The 20,635-nt window shown below is 44.4% G+C and overlaps 1 protein-coding gene across 12 annotated transcripts in view; it reads right to left on the reverse strand.

Annotated features, from left to right (window-relative positions):
- Window positions 1–20,635, reverse strand: part of LOC125452495 (putative Polycomb group protein ASXL2) — a 277,746-nt gene that overhangs the window by 52,054 nt on the left and 205,057 nt on the right. For all 12 annotated transcript variants that reach the window (XM_059645678.1, XM_048531001.2, XM_048530997.2 and 9 more), the window contains 2 exons: window positions 16,938–17,056; window positions 3,632–3,746 (listed from right to left, as the gene is read on the reverse strand). In XM_059645678.1, coding sequence (XP_059501661.1) covers window positions 3,632–3,746; window positions 16,938–16,979 — 157 coding nt within the window. In that variant the 5' untranslated portion in view covers window positions 16,980–17,056. The remainder of the gene's footprint in view (window positions 1–3,631; window positions 3,747–16,937; window positions 17,057–20,635) is intronic.

Below are 20,635 nucleotides of genomic sequence, written 5' to 3' on the forward strand. Positions count from 1 at the left end.
AATTTGGTAATCTTCTATCAGGGTGCCCTTCATCCTTTGAGTTTCAAGCGAAAACAAATCAAGTTTGTCCAATTCAGGCAACATCGTGATAAACCATTTCCAACCTCTCTCCAAATCCTCCTCACCCTTTTGGCAGTGTGGTGACCAGAACTTTACACAACATTCCAAATGTGGCCTCACTGAAGCTCTATACAGCTGCAACAAAGACTTGCCAATTTTTTATACTCTATGCCCTGACCAGTCAAGGCAATCATGTCATATGCCTTCTTAACAACCTTATCCACTTCCGTTACCACTTTCAGGGAACTGTGGGCCTGCACACCTCTATGTTAACGATTCTACTGGTTCTGCTATTCATTAGACTTCCCTCTTACATTAGAATTTCCAAAATGCATCGCCTCATATTTGTTTGGAATAAACTCTATCAGCCATTTCTTCACCCAAGTCTCCAGCCTACCTATATCCTGCTGTATCATCTGGCAATCATCCTCACTATCTATAGTTCCCCAACCTTCGTGTTGTCTGGAAACTTACTGATCAGACCACCTACCTTCTCCTTCAAATCAGTAATATGTTTTAAAAACGAGGGTCCCAGCACTGAACCCTAGAAAACACCACTGATCATAGATCTCCAGTCAGAAAAACATCCTACCATCACTACTCTGTCTCCCATGACTAAGCCAATTCCAGACCCACCTTACCAGCTCACTGTGGATTATATATAATTTTGGCCTGCTATGACTGATCATGTCAAAGGCCTTGCTAAAGTCCCAAGAGACAACACCTACCACCCTGCCCTCATTAATCATCCTTGTCACTTCCTTAAAAATCTCAATCAAGTTTGTGAGGCATGACCTTGCCTACACAAAACCATGCTGCCTATTGCCAATAGGTCCACACTTTTCCAAATGTGAATAAACCAATCCCTAAGGATCTTTCCAAAAATTTCCCTACCACTGATGTAAGACCCACCGACTAATTTCCCAGATTATCTCTGCTGGCCTTCTTAAACAGAGGAACAATATTAGCTATTCACCTGTTCTGTGGGAACTTGCCTGTGAATAAAGAGAATATAAAGATTTCATACAAGGTACATGTTTTAAAGTGAGACAAACACCTACACCTGACATTACCAGGCCTACAATATTTCTATCATTCTGTTTTATTTCATTTCTACCTGTCCAGATGTAGTCAGTGAATTACCTGCAAGGATTTCTCTTGCAGCTCCCTTCTGGCATCTAACAAGACTCTATCCTTGGATCTGTCCCATTTCTCATCTCTATCTGTCTCTCAGGCAACTATCCAAAAACAAAGTTTCTGTGCTCACACCATTTGTCTGATAGCCAGTACTGGAAGAGCAGCATGGTCCTTCAGTATAGGAAGATCCAAGCTGGTATCTTTGGTCCCCATCACAAACACCATTCTCTTTCATTGGCTCCATTCTGATCTCTGAAAACTGTCAGAGAACAAACTAAGCTAAAACTTGTGTTCCATGTTTGAACAAGAGGAGAAACATATCCAATGCACCTTTTAGGCTGTCTATTTACATCTCTGTAACAGCATCTACCTCTTCTCTGCGTCAACCTAACTGCTGCTGAAACCCGCATTCATTCTGTGTCCTAAAATGCACCCAGACCTTATTCATCCATTACCCCAGTTCCCCCTGGTTAAGCATAGAGTCACACAATTTGGAAAACAGATGCTGCAACCAACACACTGACCATGTTCGAAAACTAAACTAGTCCCGCTTGTCTGCATTTGGGCCATAACTTTCCTGTTCATGTACTTATCCAAATGTCTTTTAAACATTCTAACTGTACCTGCATCCATCACTTCCTCTGGCAATTTGGTCCACACACAAACCACTCTGTGTAAAAAAGTTGACCCTCATGTCCTTTTTAAAATCTTTCTCCTCTCATTTTAAAAATATGCCACTGTCCCCCGCACCCAGTTTTGAAATCCCCCATGCTATAGAAAACAACAGAAAACACACCTGCTTTTCAACTTATCTATACCCCACATGATTTTATAAACCTCAATAAGGTCACCTCCCAACCTCCTCCGCTCCAGTGAAAACAGTCCCAGCCTATCCAGTCTATTTTTAAATCTTAAACCCTCCATTCTTGGCAACATCCTGGTAAATCTTTTCTAAATCCTCTCCAGTTTAATGATATCATTCCTATAGCAGGGTGACCAGAACTGTATGTGGTACTCCAGAAGAAGCAATGCCTTGATTTTAAAATTCACACCTCTTCCGATTTCAGTAATCATCCTTTTAACATTATAACCGTTTAGGAATTCCATATCCTTCCAATTCCGCTTCTTGAGTATCTGTGGTTTAATTACTTCACTACTGACAGCAATGCCTTTAGCTGTTGAGGTTATCAAATGAATTCCCTGGATCTCTCCACCTCTGCTTCAGTCTTTAGGACATTCCCTAAAATGTCCTACTTCTTTGGCTCTCTGCCATAAAATGGCATGTGGCTCAGTATTAAATCTTGTTTCATAACACTCCCGTGACAAACCTTGGGATATTTTATTCCAGTCACTGCATTATATCAATACCAATTCTACCTATTATGATCTGGAATATAAAATCTGGAAGAATGGGAGTGGCAGAAAGTTGAAAGAGAACTGATTAAATCCCTGAAGCTGAAACAACTGTAAGCTACGGTGTGAAACTGAAGAGTGGGCACTAATGGCACAGCTTTCACAAAGCAGTAGCAGCACATAAATGGGCCCAACTGGCTTTCTTCTGCACTGCATCACATGATTGTATGATCAAGCTGAGAACCATTTACAGGATCACTGTACAGGGACACTTTATGTCTCAGTACTGCTGCCACACACTGGGATCTTCGCCCAAATTCACAACTTTCCATTCATTAATTTTAATAGACTGAAAGTCACTCGCTGGGGACTTTACAATTCATTAACAGCACGTGCACCAATTGCAAAGGCAGGATATTTACTCCTCCTGTTCTGTCCTTTAAAAACACATTCTGGAGGCAATTTAATTCGCATCGTTTCCAAATCACGAACTTCACACCTTAAACTATTCAAATTATGTGAAGCTTTGGAAACATCAATTTGTTTATTCATTGACTTTTAAAAACTGATTTGGTAATTAATTATTCCTAGATAACTCTTTGGAATGTCTGTATGTTTCCACCATTATAGACTTTTAATTTGATATTGTTCAAATATCATGTGTGAATAACCTCCTTCTATTGGATGCAATGTTGTACAAATCAGGAGTTTATCATGGCTTGTTAATAATGGTTAGCAATATGATTTTCATCTTTGCAATGATATTCTGTTGTTTAAAACACTGTTTAGATCCTGTACACTGTACACCATTCCTTGCAGACTGTAATTGCATCAGCACATGAACTGCTTAGACTGTAACTACATCTATTCACTAAAACATCATTGTTATTCTGTACTCACATCACCTTACATCCCACTATTCAGAGAGCACTTAGTTTAAACCAACTATCATTGTAATATATTTCAATGTGGCATCTTTTCACAGATACACCGAAAACAACTGGGAGAAAACTGACATATTCAAAAACAAAATACCCACAATATTATTTTTCATCTTTGGGAAATAACTGCTAAAGCATACCAGTCTTGGAAACTGTCTGGTCAGTAGCTTTGACAGACTTCAGTAACAGCCTTGGGTTGGAGGACACTGGTAGGCCAGGCCGACACTGCTTTCTCTGTTGCTGCTGTTTCAGGGCCTGTGGGTTGGAAAAATGTTCTCTGTAGTCAATTCAGAAAAGTCTATTAATAGGAACAAGTACACAGAAAAAACACTTAAACCTACCAGCTGATTCTCCCCCATCTGAGACTCCAATATATCAGATTGTAACAGATTTGCCCAAGAGATTCAAATAACCTCAAGAGATTTTGTTTAAAAGATCCCTTTGAAGTAATAAACAGAACAAAGAAATAAACAGGACACGGGGATAGTAAATTGTCGTAAGGTACTATTGTATCATCATTACTAATGACACACGTTTGGCACAAACCCAGATCCCACGACTGAATAAATAAAACAGAGATTTTTGCTTTTGCGGCTCTATACTCTTTTCAGGTAAGATCTCAAAAAATTCTGATAGAACAGAGTTGTGATTCAGTAATTCCCAAAATGCAGGTGCATAATTTATTAGGGTGCACTTTTGATTAGAATTCTACGTAATTGAAATGACAAATATGATTTTGTGATACTGTTATTATCTACAAACACCTCCTACAACATAATCTGGAAGCAGAGATAGCACAGTGTGGAGCTGGATGAACACAGCAGGCCAAGCAGCATCTTAGGAGCACAAAAGCTGACGTTTCGGGCCTAGGCCCTTCATCGGAAAAGGGTCTAGTCCCAAAACGTCAGCTTTTGTGCTCCTGAGATGCTGCTTGGCCTGCTGTGTTCATCCAGCTCTACACTTTGTTATCTTGGATTCTCCAGCATCTGCAGTTCCTATTGTCTCTGATATTTTGGAAGCAGACATATTGACATACTCTGAAATTACTTTGTACTGCCCCAATCCACTTTTCTGTTCCCCAGGTTTTGTGAATTTCTGTTAACTTGTGAGGTGAAGAAGAGTTCCCTAAGTGCTTTTTGGTTTCCTACGATAACATCAAAATTGTTGTCAGATCATGCAACACGCAAGGTAAATAATAGACAGAGGTTCCCTTCTGCAGTTGAACAAAGTGCTTCTACAGAGGTGAGTCAATTCCCCAAAAAGTGGGTGGATTTTATGGAGTGAGGTTAGTAAGTCTGGAGGACCCAAGATTTCATAGAGTCATAGCATCATACAGAATGGAAACAGAGCCTTTGGTCCAACTAGTCTACACCAACTGTATTCCCAAACTAAACTAGTCTGCATTAGACCCATATCCTTCCAAACCTTTCCTAGTCACGCACTTACCCAGATGTCTTTTAAATGTTGTAACTGTGGTCGCATCTACCACTTTTTCTGGCAATTCATTCGATACATGAACGACGCTCTGTGTAAAAATATTTCCCTCATGTCCTTTTTAAACCGTTCTCCTCTCACCTTAAAAGAGTGCCTCCTAGTCTTGAACTCATCCTCCTGCCTAGGTTTCAGTTTCCCCATGGCATATGGTGATGGCTGAGTTCAGTCATGGGGTGCTGTGGTATGTTAGGCTTCATGCTGTCTGAGGTAAGTTTGTATTTGTAATACATTTAGATACGTGAACACTCAATGGTGCATTATATTTACAAGAGAGGCCAAATCTTTTCCCATCACATGTACAAACAGTGCATTTGACAGAAGAGCCTACTGCCAGATAGAGGTGGAAATTCTTGCTGCTTATCCATCCTCCGTTGAAAGATGGAGGCAATAGTGCACGAGAATCTGGTGCCAACTGGTCTGCATTCGGTTAAAGGAGTTATGCATGAAGCAGCGGTTTTGTACAGTTGTGTCTGAGGTCAGGGTTTGAATTGTTGAACCCTCTGGCACAAGGACGGACTGCAGAAGACTGGGCAGTTTGCATGCTGGTTCTAAATTGGAAAGCCAAAGGTAGTGGTAGGGGTTGAAAGGAAGGTGTTAAGTACTAGCAGGAGCAGAAGAGGAATCTAAGGGAGAAAAGCGGGCGAGAAGTGTGAAGGGCTTGGAATCCTGTGTGTGGTGAAGGGAGAATTGAAACAGTCAGTAAGAACATTTTGAAATAAAAGGATGGGGTCAGTGCTGTCAAAATACCAGTCCACCTCTGGGCATTGGCCAGCAGAGTTCTTGAAGGGCTTTGGGTTCACATTTCAGCACAGTCACTAACTCTGCTCTGCTCTGCTCGGTTGTGACCAAAATGGATCAGATCAACACGGAGATTACTTTCTAACTTAACTCAATTATTTCTATTTATAGGCCCAAAGGAATATCTTTGTTCACAGTCAGATTTGGAAGTCAGTTGAGAGCTCTGGAAATAGTGACTTGGGAATCTAGTTGATGCTGTTTTTCTACATGATACCCTTGGATCTTCACAAAGAGTTGTTGGAGTTGTCAAGGTGCATTTGTGACAGATCATTTCGAACAGTTTGTGTTCGCTATGAACATTGAAATATTTAAAATGGGTATGTGTGGAATAGTATTCTCTAAAGCAAAAGCTAACCAGGATTTTAGGACCAAACATGATTGCTTGCCATTCTGTAATAAGCACTGTATTCCAATGCAGTGAGCCCAAAGAGATCCTGATATTTAAAAACCCACCTTATGAAATAAAAAGAGCTTTTGAGAAATTGAAAACTATACTGACAGTCACCATGTCACATGAGTGGTGTCATTTTGTGGATGAGGCCTCCAAGAGGGTGGAATTTGGTTGCAAAATTCAGAATTTAATCGGGACAAAAGGTTAAAAGAACTGAGGTACCTTTGTAAATTACCTTTGTCTTGTAGTGCAAGTGTCTTCTGTATTTTGTTCTCGTTTGATCAGGTCTAATGCTGTTTGACAGATCAATTGATCTGAAGAAATTGGTTTGATTTAAAATCTTTGATTGTTGAAAAGAGGACCATATTTCCTTACTTTTATTGTGTGCTGATGGAGCTTGATCTCATGCTTATGTTTAGTTTGCTTCAGGACTGCAGTGCTACATTTAGAAACATAGAAGATAGGAGCAAGAGATGGCCATTCAGCCCTTCGAGCCCGCTCCACCATTCTTCACAATTATAGCTGATCATCCAACTCAATAGTGTCATCCTGCTTTCTCTCCATAACCCTTGATCCCATTCGCCCCAAGTGCTATATCGAGTTATAGAGTCAAGTGCTTGCAGATGCTGTTGACACATAACAGGGCTGTTAACTTGCGTCCGTTATGTGATTGTGCATCAATGAAATATTCTTTGCATGTGCCTACAAGAGCCTTTTGGAAGGATTTAATGGGGACAGAGACAATGACCAGTTGTATATGACTTTCAGCTCCTGTAGCTTTGGTGAAATCACATTCCATACTTTTGCCTCAACATCTGCCTAATGAATTTACTGTTTCCACTGTGACATTAACTCAAATCTCTGTGTTCTGATTTAATTTGAAAAATTGGAAAATATATCATTTATTTAAATAGCTTAAATTCTGGCAGAACTTCAATGCAGCTGCTGATCCATGTTCAGTTATACATTCCAGTTTTACTGGGCAGCTTTGAACTCTTTAAAAATGTGGGTCTACAAAGGTTCTGTATTGCAGTGTGATGCTGTTCTTTTGTAGCTGTCCCATAGAATCTTAATTCAAGTGATTACTTTCCCCCCCCCCCGTACTCATGGTGCATAGTAATGAGATAGCATTGCAGCACAAGAAAACTGGCAAGAACTTGCAGAGTGAAGCCCCCACATGAAACTCGTTGAAAATTACACTCGGATGATTTTTTGTTAAGTATCAGCCACTTATTACCGGCCCCTTTGTTTTGATCTTTACTGGAACTGTGATAGCTATGTGCTAAAAGGAGATAAATATTTGTTGTTACTGACTATCAGGGCAATGAAAAGAGGGGAGCCAAATCACTCATCTTCACCTGGTTATTGCAGTCTTACAAAAACAGAAAAATCATGATATTCATTGGATTATTGTACCTTACTACCATAATAATTTCCACTCAAAGATTTTGGAGAGTAGACAAGCCTACCTATCATTCATTTGGCTGAATTTTACAGGGGAGAGTGCTGATTCTAATTGCGATGTGGAGGTGCCGGTGTTGGACTGGGATGGACAAGGTCAGAAATCACTCAACACCAGGTTAGAGTCCAATGGGAGATAACAAGGTGTAGAGCTGGATGAACACAGCAGGCCAAGCAGCATCAGAGGAGCAAGACAGCCGATGTTTTGGGCCTACACCCTTGTTCAGAAATGGGGGGTGGGGAAGGAGGTTCTGAAATAAAAAGGGAGACAGGGGGAGCCGGATAGAAGATGGATAGAGGAGAAGATAGGTGGAGAGGAGACAGACCAGTCAAAGAGGCAGGGATGGAGCCAGTAAAGATGAGTGTAGGTGGGGAGGTAGGGAGGAGATAGGTCAGTCCAAGGACGGACAGGTCAAGGGGGCGGGATGAGGCTAGTAGGTAGGAGATGGGATTGGGGCTTGAGGTGGGAGGAGGAGATAGGTGGGCAGAAGGACAGGTTAGGGAGGCAGGGACGAGTTGGGCTGGTTTTGAGATGTGATAGAGGGAGGGTAGATTTTGAAGCTTGTGAAATCCACATTGATACCATTGGGCTGCAGGGTTCCCAAGTGGAATATGAGTTGCTGTTCCTGCAACCTTTGGGTGACATCATTGTGGCACTGCAGGAGGCCCAGGATGAACATGTCATCAGAGGAATGGGAGTGGGAGTTGAGATAGCTCGCAACTAGAAGATGCAGTTGTTTAGTGCGAACCGAGCATAGGTGTTCTGCAAAGTGGTCCCCAAGCCTCCGCTTGGTTTCCCTGACGCAGAGGAGGCCACACCGTGTACAGCGGATTCAGTATACCACATTGGCAGATGTGCAGGTGAACATCTGCTTGATGTGGAAAGTCTTCTTGGGGCCTGGGATGGGGTTGAGGGAGGAGGTGTGGGGGCAGGTGTAGCACTTCCTGCGGTTGCAGGGAAAAGTGCTGGGTGTGGTGGGGCTGGAGGGGGGTGTGGACCGGATAAGGGAGTCACTGAGAGAGTGGTTCCTCTGGAAAGCAGATAAGGGTGGGGAGGGAAAAAAGTCTTTGGTGGTGGGGTCAGATTGCAGATGGCAGAGTGTCGGAGGATGATGTGTTGGATCCGGAGGTTGGTGGGGTGGTATGTGAGGACTAGGGGGATTCTTTTTTGGCGCTTCTTACGGGGGTGGAGTGTGAGGGATGAGGTGCAGGAAATGTGGGAGGCACAGTTGAGGGCGTTCTCGACCACTGCAAGGAGCAAGTTGCGGTCCTTGAAAAACGAGGACATCTGAGATGTACAGGAGTGGAATGCCTCATCCTGAGAACAGATGCATCAGAGGTGAAGGAATTGGGAATGGGGGATAGCATTTTTGCAGGTAAGTGGGTGGGAGGAAGTGTATTTCGGGTAGCTGTGGGAGTCAGTGGGCTTGAAAAGGATATCGGTTTCTAGGTGGTTGCCTGAGATGGAGACTGAGAGGTACAGGAAGGAGAGAGAGGTGTCAGAGATGGCCCAGGTGAACTTAAGACTGGGGTGGAAGGTGTTGGTGAAATGGATGAACTGTTCGAGCTCCTCTCGGGAGCAAGAGGCGGCGCCGATACAGTCATCAATGTACCGGGCGAAGAGGTCGGGTTTAGGGCCAGTGTAGGTACGGAAGAGGGACTGTTCCACGTAACCTACAAAGAGGCAGGCATAGCTTGGGCCCATGCGGGTACCCCCTTTGTCTGTAGGAAGTGGGAGGAATTGAAAGATAATTTGTTGAGGGTGGGGACGAGTTTGGATAAGTGGACGAGGGTGTCAGTGGAGGGGGATTGATCAGGCCTGCGGGACAGGAAGAAGCGGAGGGCTTTTAGACCATCTGCATGGGGAATGCAGGTGTATAGGGACTGGATATCCATAGTAAAAATGAGGTGTTGGGGAGTGGGGAATTGGAAGTTCTAGAGGAGGTGCAGGGTGTGGGTGGTGTCATGGATGTAGGTGGGGAGTTCCTGGACCAAGGGGGAGAAAATGGAGTCCAGATAGGTGGAAATAAGATAGTGCAATGGAGTTATTTGAACACACAAGCTTTCGGAGCCTCAGTCTTCTTCAGGTGTTTGAGAGAGAGTGAGTATTAGACACAGAATTTATAAATAAAGGATCATGGGTCACACCACTGATGAGGATGTTCTGATCAAACAGTTAAATCTTCAATCAGTTAGAAGGTGTTAACTGATTGATGTGTATATCTAAATTCCCAAATTCCTTTCAAGTCAGACAATGCACCTTGGGTGTGAGGCTTTGTTCAGAAGTGGAAATAAGACCAGGCTGACTCCAAACTAAAACAAACAGATTCTAAACAAAATAACATGCATGTTAGAGATAGTAGGAACTGCAAATGCTGGAATCTGAGATAATAAGGTGTGGGACTGGATGAACACAGCTGGCCAAGCAGCATCAGATGAGCAGGAAAGCTTACATTTCAGGTCTGGACCCTTCAATGCATGTTAGGTGTGAGGCTTTGTTTCGAAGTAGAAATAAGACCAGTCTGGCTCCAAAATAGAACAAACAGATTCTAAACAACCCAACATTCATTGTCTGACCTAAAATATCACCTCTTCTTTACACTGATAAAATGTTTAGTTCTCACAGGGCAGGAACTTGAAAGGACATCTTGTGTTTGTTTAGTATATCCTCATGAATGGTGTGAGCCTTTACTTATAAATTCGGTGTCTGATACTACCTCTCTCACTAATAGCTGAAGGAGGAGTGAGGCTCTGAAAGCTTGTGTGATTTCAAATAAACCTGTTAGACTATAACCTGGTGTCGTGCAATTTCTGACCTTGTCCACTCTAAAGCACCAGAAGGTAAATCAGAAGGAAGCCAATGGGCCAAGAAAATGGATAATTTCAGAGAGTTACTAGCAGAAAGGATTTGCCCAATAAAAACATCAATTTCTTGGGCAGCTCCCTCAGAGTTCGTTATGTTGGGATTCCATGGGGTTCTAAGGTTCAACTCTCATCCACACCTGCAGAAACGACTATCTGGCCATCAGAAATTCCTGACCAACACCGTTGGTCCTTGTCATGAACTCCAATCCTAGCCATCCCTTACTCTGGTAACTGTCTGAAGTTAAACCAGGCTATTCCCAATACAGTAACATAGAAAATGTGAGCAGGAGTAGGCCATTCAGTCCTTCTACCATTCTTTGCCATTCATTGCGATCATGGCTGACCATTTGACTCAATAACTTCCTGCTTTTCCTTCATATTCTTTGATCCCTTTAGCCCCAGGTGCTATGTCCAACTCCTTCCAAAAGACATGTAAACTTTAGTATTGACTCTCGGATAAACACACAGCCACATAAGCACATCAATAAGATTGCCTCTAAGAATGCCACCCGAAGGTTGGAAGAACAGCAACTCATATTCCGCTTGGGAACCCTGCAGCCCAATGGTATCAATGTGGACTTCACCAGCTTCAATATCTCCCCTTCCCCCACCGCATCCCAAAACCAGCCCAGTTCGTCCCCTCCCCACACTGCATCCCAAAACCAGCCCAGCTCGTCCCCTCCCCCCACTGCATCCCAAAACCAGCCCAGCCTGTCTCTGCTTCCCTAACCTGTTCTTCCTCTCACCCATCCCTTCCTCCCACCCCAAGCCGCACCTCTATTTCCGAACTACCACCTCATCCCACCTCCTCGACCTGTCCGTCTTCCCTGGACTGACCTATCCCCTCCCTACCTCTCCACCTATCTTCTTTTCTCTCCATCTTCGGTCTGCCTCCCCCTCTCTCCCTATTTATTCCAGAACCCTCACCCCATCCCCCTCTCTGATGAGCGGTCGAGGCCCGAAACATCAGCTTTTGTGCTCCTGAGATGCTGCTTGGCCTGCTGTGTTCATCCAGCTTCACACTTTATTATCTTAAAATCAGCTTCTTCCTGATTGTATTGAATCGAAGCATTGAGTCATAAAGCATGGAATCAGACCCTTCGGTCCAACTTGACCATGCTGACCAAGCTACCCAAATGAAACTGGTCCCATCTGCCTGCGTTTGGCCCACATCCCTCTGAAGCTTTTTCTATTCTGTCCAAATGCCTTTAAATGCTGTAACTGTACCTGCATCTACCACTTCCTCTGGCAGCTCATTCCACATACGAGAGATAATGGGAACTGCAGATGCTGGAGAATCCGAGATAACAAAGTGTGGAGCTGGATGAACACAGCCGGCCAAGCAGCATCTCAGGAGCACCAAAGCTGAGGTTTCAGACCTAGACCCTTTTCTGATGAAGGGCCAAGGCCCGAAACGTCAGCTTTTGTGCTCCTGAGATGCTGCTTGGCTGGCTGTGTTCATCCAGCTCCACACTTTGTTGTCTCTCAGTCTACATACGAGCCACTCTCTGAGACAAAATTTGTCCCTTGGGTCTCTTTTAAATCTTTGTCCCAGTTTGAAGGGCTGGGTGACATAGTTATGCCCTTAATTTGTATGACTGTTTCCCACTGTGCCAACACCTCTTGACTCTCTTCCTGCCTTAGCTAACCTGCTGCTGATAGCCTGACCAGTGCCTATTTACTTCTAGACTTGATATTCTGATAACCTATCGCCTAGCTTCCCATGTTCTATTCTCTGTAAAATTTGAGCTCATCAAAGGTTTTCTCAGGTCTCCAAAGATTCCAGGAGTTCCCTTGGTCACATTAAAGTGCCAGAACCTCAGAAAAACATGAAAAGGCAAATCACGCGCAGCAGTCCATGCAAGATCAGTTTATCGATGAAGGCTGGCAGTCCCATTAAAACCATAAGTCCATTAGAAATAGGAACAGGGTTAGGCCATTCAGCCCCTCAAGTCTGCTCTGCCATTCAATACGATCATGGCGGATCCAATATTCTTCTGGTCCACTTTCCTGCCCTTCCCCGAGAATCTCTGATTCTCCGATAGATCAAGAATCTACGAGCGGAGGTGTACAGTACTGCTCTGATTAGCGGCAAATATAGACATCACAAGGGGAGTAGGTCGGCTCCCTTTGTGTACAGGCTAGATAGGACTACGGTCTGCTAGGAGTATTGAAACCACTACTATCTCTTCCACCCGACTTCTCAGCCACTTTTCCTTCAGGGGAGAGGGCCCTGAAGCTACTGGCCAATAAAAAGGAGCCAACATCCACTGTCACACCTGCCCCTGTCTGTCCCATGGAAACAGATTTAATTTTCATAATGTCACAAATTCTGGTGAGATTAGCACGAGAAGATATGATGGGATTACACACATGGAACACTGAAGCAGGAAAAGGCCATTCAGCCCATTGGCCCTGTCGCAATATTAAATGCATCATGTCTGATCATCCACTCCAATGCCTTTCTCCCCTCACACTATCTTCAATAAGAAACTGGAAATTTCAATGTCTGATTACATGACACTGAAGTTGTTCCGAACAAAATTCACAAAAACTCTGAATGACAAATTATCTACTTTCACTTTAAATCTTCAACATTTATCCAATCCCAAAAAGGATAGCATTAATACACAAAAAACAATTGTGGCATTCTGGACTTCAAATGCATCAGCACTATTTCAGGCTCATAATTAATAATAGTTTGAAAAACCTTACTTCCAAATCTAAAATGATTTTATTGACATGGTTTTACGGTTTTGTAAATATGGAGAAATTGACACCTTCAATCTTTTTCACAGTTCAAAAACATTTCTTCAGTGGCTGGCTGATATAAATTATGGGGCACGGGTTCAAAAGTGAGCCAAGTAACGTCAAAGTCACGTTCTGACTGTTCAGTTTATTAAGTGGAAACCCCTCCTGTGCTGCTGACTGGAAAAACTATAAAGCATTAAATTTTACTTTATTTTAATGCAACATATCAGTTTTTATTTTAAACAATCTACTTCAATTCAAAGATAATTGTATAAAATCAAAAAAAAAGTGACGTAAGTATCTTGGACTTAAAACTTTGTACCAATGTAAGTCATCAGTTTTTTGGAAATTTGTTTTTTTGACAAAAACTTTATAGCTAATCACTAAGTAGCTAACTTGTTTTTATAAAAGGCAATGACACTTTACTGCCTAAGATAATAAAGTGTGGAGCTGGATGAACACAGTAGGCCAAGCAGCATCTCAGGAGCACAAAAGCTGACGTTTCGGGCCTAGACCCTTCATCAGAGAGGGGGATGTGGAGAGGGTTCTGGAATAAATAGGGAGAGAAGGGGAGGTGGACCGAAGATGGAGAGAAAAGAAGATAGGTGGAGAGGAGAGTCTAGGTGGGGAGGTAGTGAGGGGATAGGTCAGTCCAGGGAAGACGGACAGGTCATGGAGGTGGGATGAGTTAGTAGGTAGGAAATGGTGGTGCGGCTTGAGGTGGGAGGAGGGATGGGTGAGAGGAAGAACAGGTCAGGGAAGCAGAGACAGGTTGGACTGGTTTTAGGATGCAGTGGGGGGAGGGGATGAGCTGGGCTGGTTGTGTGATGCAGTGGGGGGAGGGGATGAACTGGGCTGGTTTTGGGATGCGGTGGGGGAAGGGGAGATATTGAAGCTGGTGAAGTCCACATTGATACCATTGGGCTGCAGGGTTCCCAAGCGGAATATGAGTTGCTGTTCCTGCAACCTTCGGGTGGCATCATTGTGGCACTGCAGGAGACCCATGATGGGCATGTCATCTAAAGCTTAATATGGAATGTCATCTTGGGGCCTGGGATAGCGGTGAGGGAGGAGGTGTGGGGGCAAGTGTAGCACTTCCTACGGTTGCAGGGGAAGGTGCCAGGTGTGGTGGGGTTGGAGGGCAGTGTGGAGCGAACAAGGGAGTCACGGAGAGAGTGGTCTCTCTGGAAAGCAGACAAGGGTGGGGATGGAATGCCTTGGGCGGTGGGGTCGGATTGTAGATGGAGGAAGTGTCAGAGGATGATGTGTTGTATCTGGAGGTTGGTGGGGTGGTGTGTGAGAACGAGGGGGATCCTCTTGAGGTGGTTGTGGCGGGGGCGGGGTGTGAGGGATGTGTTGCGGGAAATGCGGGAGACGCAGTCAAGGGCATTCTCGATCACTGTGGGGGCAAGTTGCGGTCCTTGAAGAGCTTGGACATCTGGGATGTGCGGGAGTGGAATGCCTCATCCTGGGAGCAGATGCGGCAGAGGCGGAGGAATTGGGAATAGGGAATGGAATTTTTTCAGGAGGGTGGGTGGGAGGAGGTGTATTCTTGGTAGCTGTGGGAGTCGGTGAGCTTGAAATGGACATCAATTGCAAGCTGGTTGCCTGAGATGGAGACTGAGAGGTCCAGGAAGGTGAGGGATGTGCTGGAGATGGGCCAGGTGAACTTGAGGTTGTGGTGGAAGGTGTTGGTGAAGTGGATGAACTGTTCAAGCTCCTCTGGAGAGCAAGAGGCGGCGCCGATACAGTCAATGTAACGGAGGAAGAGGTGGAGTTTGGGGCCTGTGTAGGTGCGGAAGAGGGACTGTTTCATGTAACCTACAAAGAGGCAGGCATAGCTTGGGCCCATGTGGGTGCCCATGGCCACCCCCTTTGTCTGTAGGAAGTGGGAGGAATCGAAATAGAAGTTGTTGAGGGTGAGGACGAGTTCGGGTAGGCGGATGAGGGTGTCGGTGGAGGGGGATTGGTCGGGCCTGCGGGACAGGAAGAAGTGGAGGGCCTTGAGGCCATCTGCATGAGGAATACAGGTGTATAGGGACTGGATATCCATGGTGAAAATGAGGTGTTGTGGGCCAGGGATTGGAAGTTCTGGAGGAGGTGGAGGGCGTGGGTGGTGTCACAGACGTAGGTGGGGAGTTCCTGGACCAAAGGGGAGAAAATGGAGTCCAGATAGGTGGAGATGAGTTCGGTGGGGCATGAACAGGCTGAGACAATGGGTCGACCAGGGCAGGCAGGTTTGTGGATTTTGGGAAGGAGATAGAAACGGGCCGTGCGGGGTTGGGGAATAATAAGGTTGGAGGATGTGGGTGGGAGGTCCCCTGAGGTGATGAGGTCATGGATGGTGTTGGAGATGATTGTTTGGTGCTTGGGGATGGGGTCATGATCAAGGGGACAGTAGGAGGAAGTGTTGGAGAGTTGGCGTTTGGCCTCGGCGATGTAGAGGTCAGTGCGCCATACTACCACTGCGCCACCCTTGTCTGCAGGTTTGATGGTGAGGTTGGGGTTGAAGTGGAGGGAGCGGAGGGCTGCCTGTTCTGCAGGGGAGAGGTTGGTGGGTGAGAGGGGTGGAGAGATTGAGGCAGTTAATGTCTCGACGGCAGTTGGAGATGACGAGATGGAGGGAGGGTAGGAGGCCTGAGGGTGGCGTCCAGGAGGAGGACTTGTGTTGGAAGCAGGTGAAGGGGTCAGTGGAGGGAGGGTTGGGTTCCCGGTTGAACAAGTAGGCGTGGAGGCGAAGATGGTGGAAAAACTGCTCTATGTCCACACGTGACTGGTATTCGTTGATGTGTGGTTGTCGGGGGACAAAGGTGAGCCCCTTGCTTCGGACTGACCATTCGTCCTCAGTCAGTGGGAGGTCTGGGGGGATGGTGTTGTCGGCTGTGGGCGGGGTTCCATCGGCGTCGTCCAATGGTATCAATGTGGACTTCACGAGCTTCAAAATCTCCCCTTCCCCCACCGCATCCCAAAACCAGCCCAGTTCTTCCCCTCCCCCCACTGCATCCCAAAACCAGCCCAGCCTGTCTCTGCCTCCCTAACCTGTTCTTCCTCTCACCCATCCCTTCCTCCCACCTCAAGCCGCACCTCGATTTCCTACCTACCACCTCATCCCGCCTCCTAGACCTGTCCGTCTTCCCTGGACTGACCCCCCCCCCCCCCCCCCCCCCCACGTCCCCACCTAATCTCTCCTCTCCACCTATCTTCTTTTCTCTCCATCTTCGGTCCGCCTCCCCCTCTCCCTATTTATTCCAGAACCCTCACCCCATCCCCCTCTCTGATGAAGGGTCCAGGCCCAAAACGTCAGCTTTTGTGCTCCTGAGATGCTGCTTGGCCTGCTGTGTTCATCCAGCTTCACACTTTGTTATATTGAATTCTACAGCATCTGCAGTTCCCATTATCTCTTACACTTTACTACCTACTTGATTCTGGCAAAAAAAATCAGATTGGAAACGAAACCTTTGGGAGCAACAGAATTTGCTGAATTCAAGAGGGCTAATTGTGTTTGATTAGGTGAAGTTAATGCATCCAATTGTAATCCTGTATAAGTAGCTCTTAAAGAATTAAACGGACTCACATCCCGATCATTAGCAACAAGGGAATAACTGGGTTTTCACCTTTCTAGTGTGCGATGTCTATGGAAACACTGCAAAGACGCAGAAAGCAATTTGGAGTGAATAGGCACTGACCTGTTTGAGGGCTTTCTTGCTGTGCTTCTGGGATGGAGACATAATCTTATTCTGTGAGATGGAAGGAGAGGGGCAGCCTGACTGCGGTGAAGCTGGTTGAGGCGACAACCTGGATGAAACTTCGATAAAAAGAAGAGAAAATTAGTATTATATTCACTGTATTTTAAAAATGAAGTGATTGCAGCAACATTAAAATTGTTCCAAGAGTCAGAGTGATGGAATTTTAGTGTTAATTTTTTCATTACAAATTAAATTGAAACAAACAACTGCAGATGTTGGAGATCTAATTGGCACAAAAAGCAGGAATTGCTTGAGAAACTCAGCAGGTTCTGAAGGCTTAAAGTTTTAACTCTGCTTTCTCTCCACATATGCCACTTGCCCTGCTGAGTTTATCCAGCAATTTCTATTTTTCGTGTATTATAAATAGGATTATCTTAGAGCGATCACGTTACGATTGTTAACCATTTAGAGAAAATATCACCATCTATGTGTTACATAGCAACCAACAAAATCATCAGAAAACAAACCACAAAAGAGGAACAATTTCCACCAATATATAGTTGATAGGTTCTAACATTAACATAGACAAGCTGGCAGAGACAGCAGGAACTGCAGATGCTGGAGAATCTGAGGTAACAAGGTGTAGAGCTGGATGAACACAGCAGGCCAAGCAGCATTACAGGAGCAGGAAGGTGATGTTTTGGGCCTAGGCTTCTTTCTGAATAAGGGTCTAGGCCTGAAACATCAGCTTTCCTGCTCCTCTGATGCTGTTTGGCCTGCTGTGTTCATCCAGCTCTACACCTCGTTATCATAGACAAGCTGGCAATTCACTTCACAATGACTGACCAAAATTGGAGAAAAACGGAATCATACAAGTTTAATTTATATTTTTTTCTAAAAATTAGGTACTTGAGAATGTTTTTAAGTGATCTAATCTGAGAGTTAATTTTGTTTTTTGGGTTTATGCTGAAACTTAATTAGATATATAACTCAAACCACACTTTGTACTCAGTATTCTCTTTATAAGATGTGGAAGCTGCTTCATCACTGTGTAGTTCTTTCAAGAATTATGACTCTGTACATTCACATTCCACACTGTAACTATGTGCAACCTTTGATGTCTCCTCCTGATTGTTCTCATTGCCAGCTCCCTTCCCTCCAGTCTATCCAACATCACACCCACCATGTTCCACCAATAAAAGCATATAAGCAAAATAAAAAGTAAAGATTTTGTTGTCACCACTTGATACATAGCTGTATTGTTTTAATCCACTGCCTTGTAAAATTTGAGCACAAGCCATAACTAAAACCATTTAAAATGTCTAGCATTAGGTGGATTAAGTGGTATTTCATTCTAACAAGAAAAAAGCATAGCTTACAAAATAGCAATGCCAGGTCTAGTTGTAAATTATGACTTTTTAATCCATGTTCTTGACCTGCACAAACTCCGATGCATGTGACAAGAAAAGTAGGTCACAGCTAACTGAATGTCAGATGACAAAACAAAGTGAAAGGTCACGGCTGCTTGATATCGTTCTTTCAGACGCTCATGTATAAGAAAGATAAAGTGCTCACGAATGCAAGTGAGGACCCCTGGTAACTCAGCGATCAAGACCCTGACACAAGCCTTACCCTCAAAGCCTTGACATGGTCACATACTAAATGTGGTAGGAAATTTACGGCCCACGTCACCCATGACCAGGTTCACAGATTTTTGTGGCTGGTTACAAAAAACTGGGACAACTTTGGCAACTGACAATGGATGGAAAAGAACAAAAAGGAGCAGGAAGTTCAAAAGAATAAACTTGTATACGGGCATAAATGATCCAGATATCAGATTACTAACAGTGATGTAACAGTTAGATAACTGTTAAACAATAACCAGCTGCTAACAAGAAGTGGTTAAAAATCCAAGTTAACAACAAAAATGAGCACTAGTTATCGGAATATTTACAATTCACACTTTTGTTCTGTTTGAAAGAGCTCAGAGGCAGCAGCTGAAGAAAATTCTAGGTGATTCAATCAGATCTCTGGTCACAACTCCAGCAGGATACGAGCAGAATCTGTTGTTTAGCCACACACCCATAGAACCAATCGCCTCCCAAAATATTCTGACAGGATGCTGTTAAATTCTGCTGGAATATTGATGCTGTGTATTATTTTCTTCAGCCTTTAAAATCGAATCTTCCTTGGAGCTTCAGGCAGAGAATGCATGACCCATAAAATAACTTCAACAAATTGCCTCTTCAGTCATCCACAAACCACAAGGAGCACCTGTATATTTCAGAGCGTTGTCGGCTGCACCTGAACAAGTGTTTTTGTTAGGCTTTGTAATACCATTCAGCCAGCATGTAAGACAAACCACAGACAAAAATGACACCCAGATTCTGACCAGCAAGTACAACAGCAACACAGATATACAAGTTAACAATTCAAATATAGTGAGCTCAACAACATATGCCTATAACATACTAAATTCAACAGACTTACATGGGATGTAGGAGTTATTCCCGAGGCCAGCATTTACTCGCCATCCTCAGTGTCTTCAAGAAGTTGGTAGCTGTAACGATTGGAATGAAGTCAGCCAGATGGATCTCATAGAATATGAGTTCCCTCATTGGACCAGGTTAACAGCCCCAGTCAGACAGTCCCAGCTGACAGATATAAACAGGAGTATCAGGGGTCCTGCTCCCTCCAGTGTAAATAAAGGGTGACTCAGTGATAGCATCCAGCCTCTGTCAAGTTATTTCTGTGGCAACGAGCGTAGGATTACTGGTGTGACCATACAGAAGTGTCTACTAGCTGAAGCCCACTGGACTTCACACAGGTACTACAACTGGCTTTATCATTGGAAAATGCATCAAGTGCAGCATGAGTTGCAGGGTATTCCGGTGGAAGTGGACACCATTGCCAGGCTGACTGGGCTTGAGTGAAGGTAATTGTATAGCCTCACTCAGGACATATCCTGAACAGACGGAATCCAGGTCAGCCCACAGCAAAACCCCAAAACAAAGCCAAGTCTTGGTCAAATGCTTAAATTTTCTTGAGGATTCAAGTTGGCAGGTCATTGTAGTTGCTGCCAGTATGCCAACAGCAAAGAGTCCCACTAGGCCCGAAGTGAGTAAGGGAACACATAGGCTGGTATCCAGAAGAGTACACACCCTGGAAAGCTCACCTATATCTGATGTGGAACGGCTAAATTGCTTAGCAACCTCCAAAATCAGAACCAAAGTAAACATCTAGTTAAATGGTCACCCGATTCTAATGGAGATTGATACCAGACTCCAACCCTCGGCGAGATTGAGAACCTACACCGGAGAACGTTTACACGTTAAGGGTACAATTTGGGTTCCCGTCTCTTATGAAAAACAGCTGGTTCAGCTACCACCTGATTGTAGTATTAGGCTCAGGCCTAAGCTTGAAGTGGCGAAATTGGTTGAAAACGACTCACCTTGACTGGCTCAACAACTTTCCAGTAGAAAGTAACTGTCTGAGTGAAGTCCTAATTAAATAGATGGAAGTATTTCAGGAAAGTTTGGGAACTATCAGAGGAGCCAAGGCCACCTTACACGTTGACTAAGAAGCAATTCCCTGGTTCTGTAAGGCCTACCCACTGCCATTTTCCTCATGGGTGGAAGTAGAGGCAGAAATCAGGAAGCTGAGAGTGAAGGAATCAAACCAATGGGCAACATCGGTCA

The sequence above is a fragment of the Stegostoma tigrinum genome, chromosome 4 (genome assembly GCF_030684315.1).
Source record: "Stegostoma tigrinum isolate sSteTig4 chromosome 4, sSteTig4.hap1, whole genome shotgun sequence".
NCBI classification, from domain to species: Eukaryota; Metazoa; Chordata; class Chondrichthyes; order Orectolobiformes; family Stegostomatidae; genus Stegostoma; species Stegostoma tigrinum.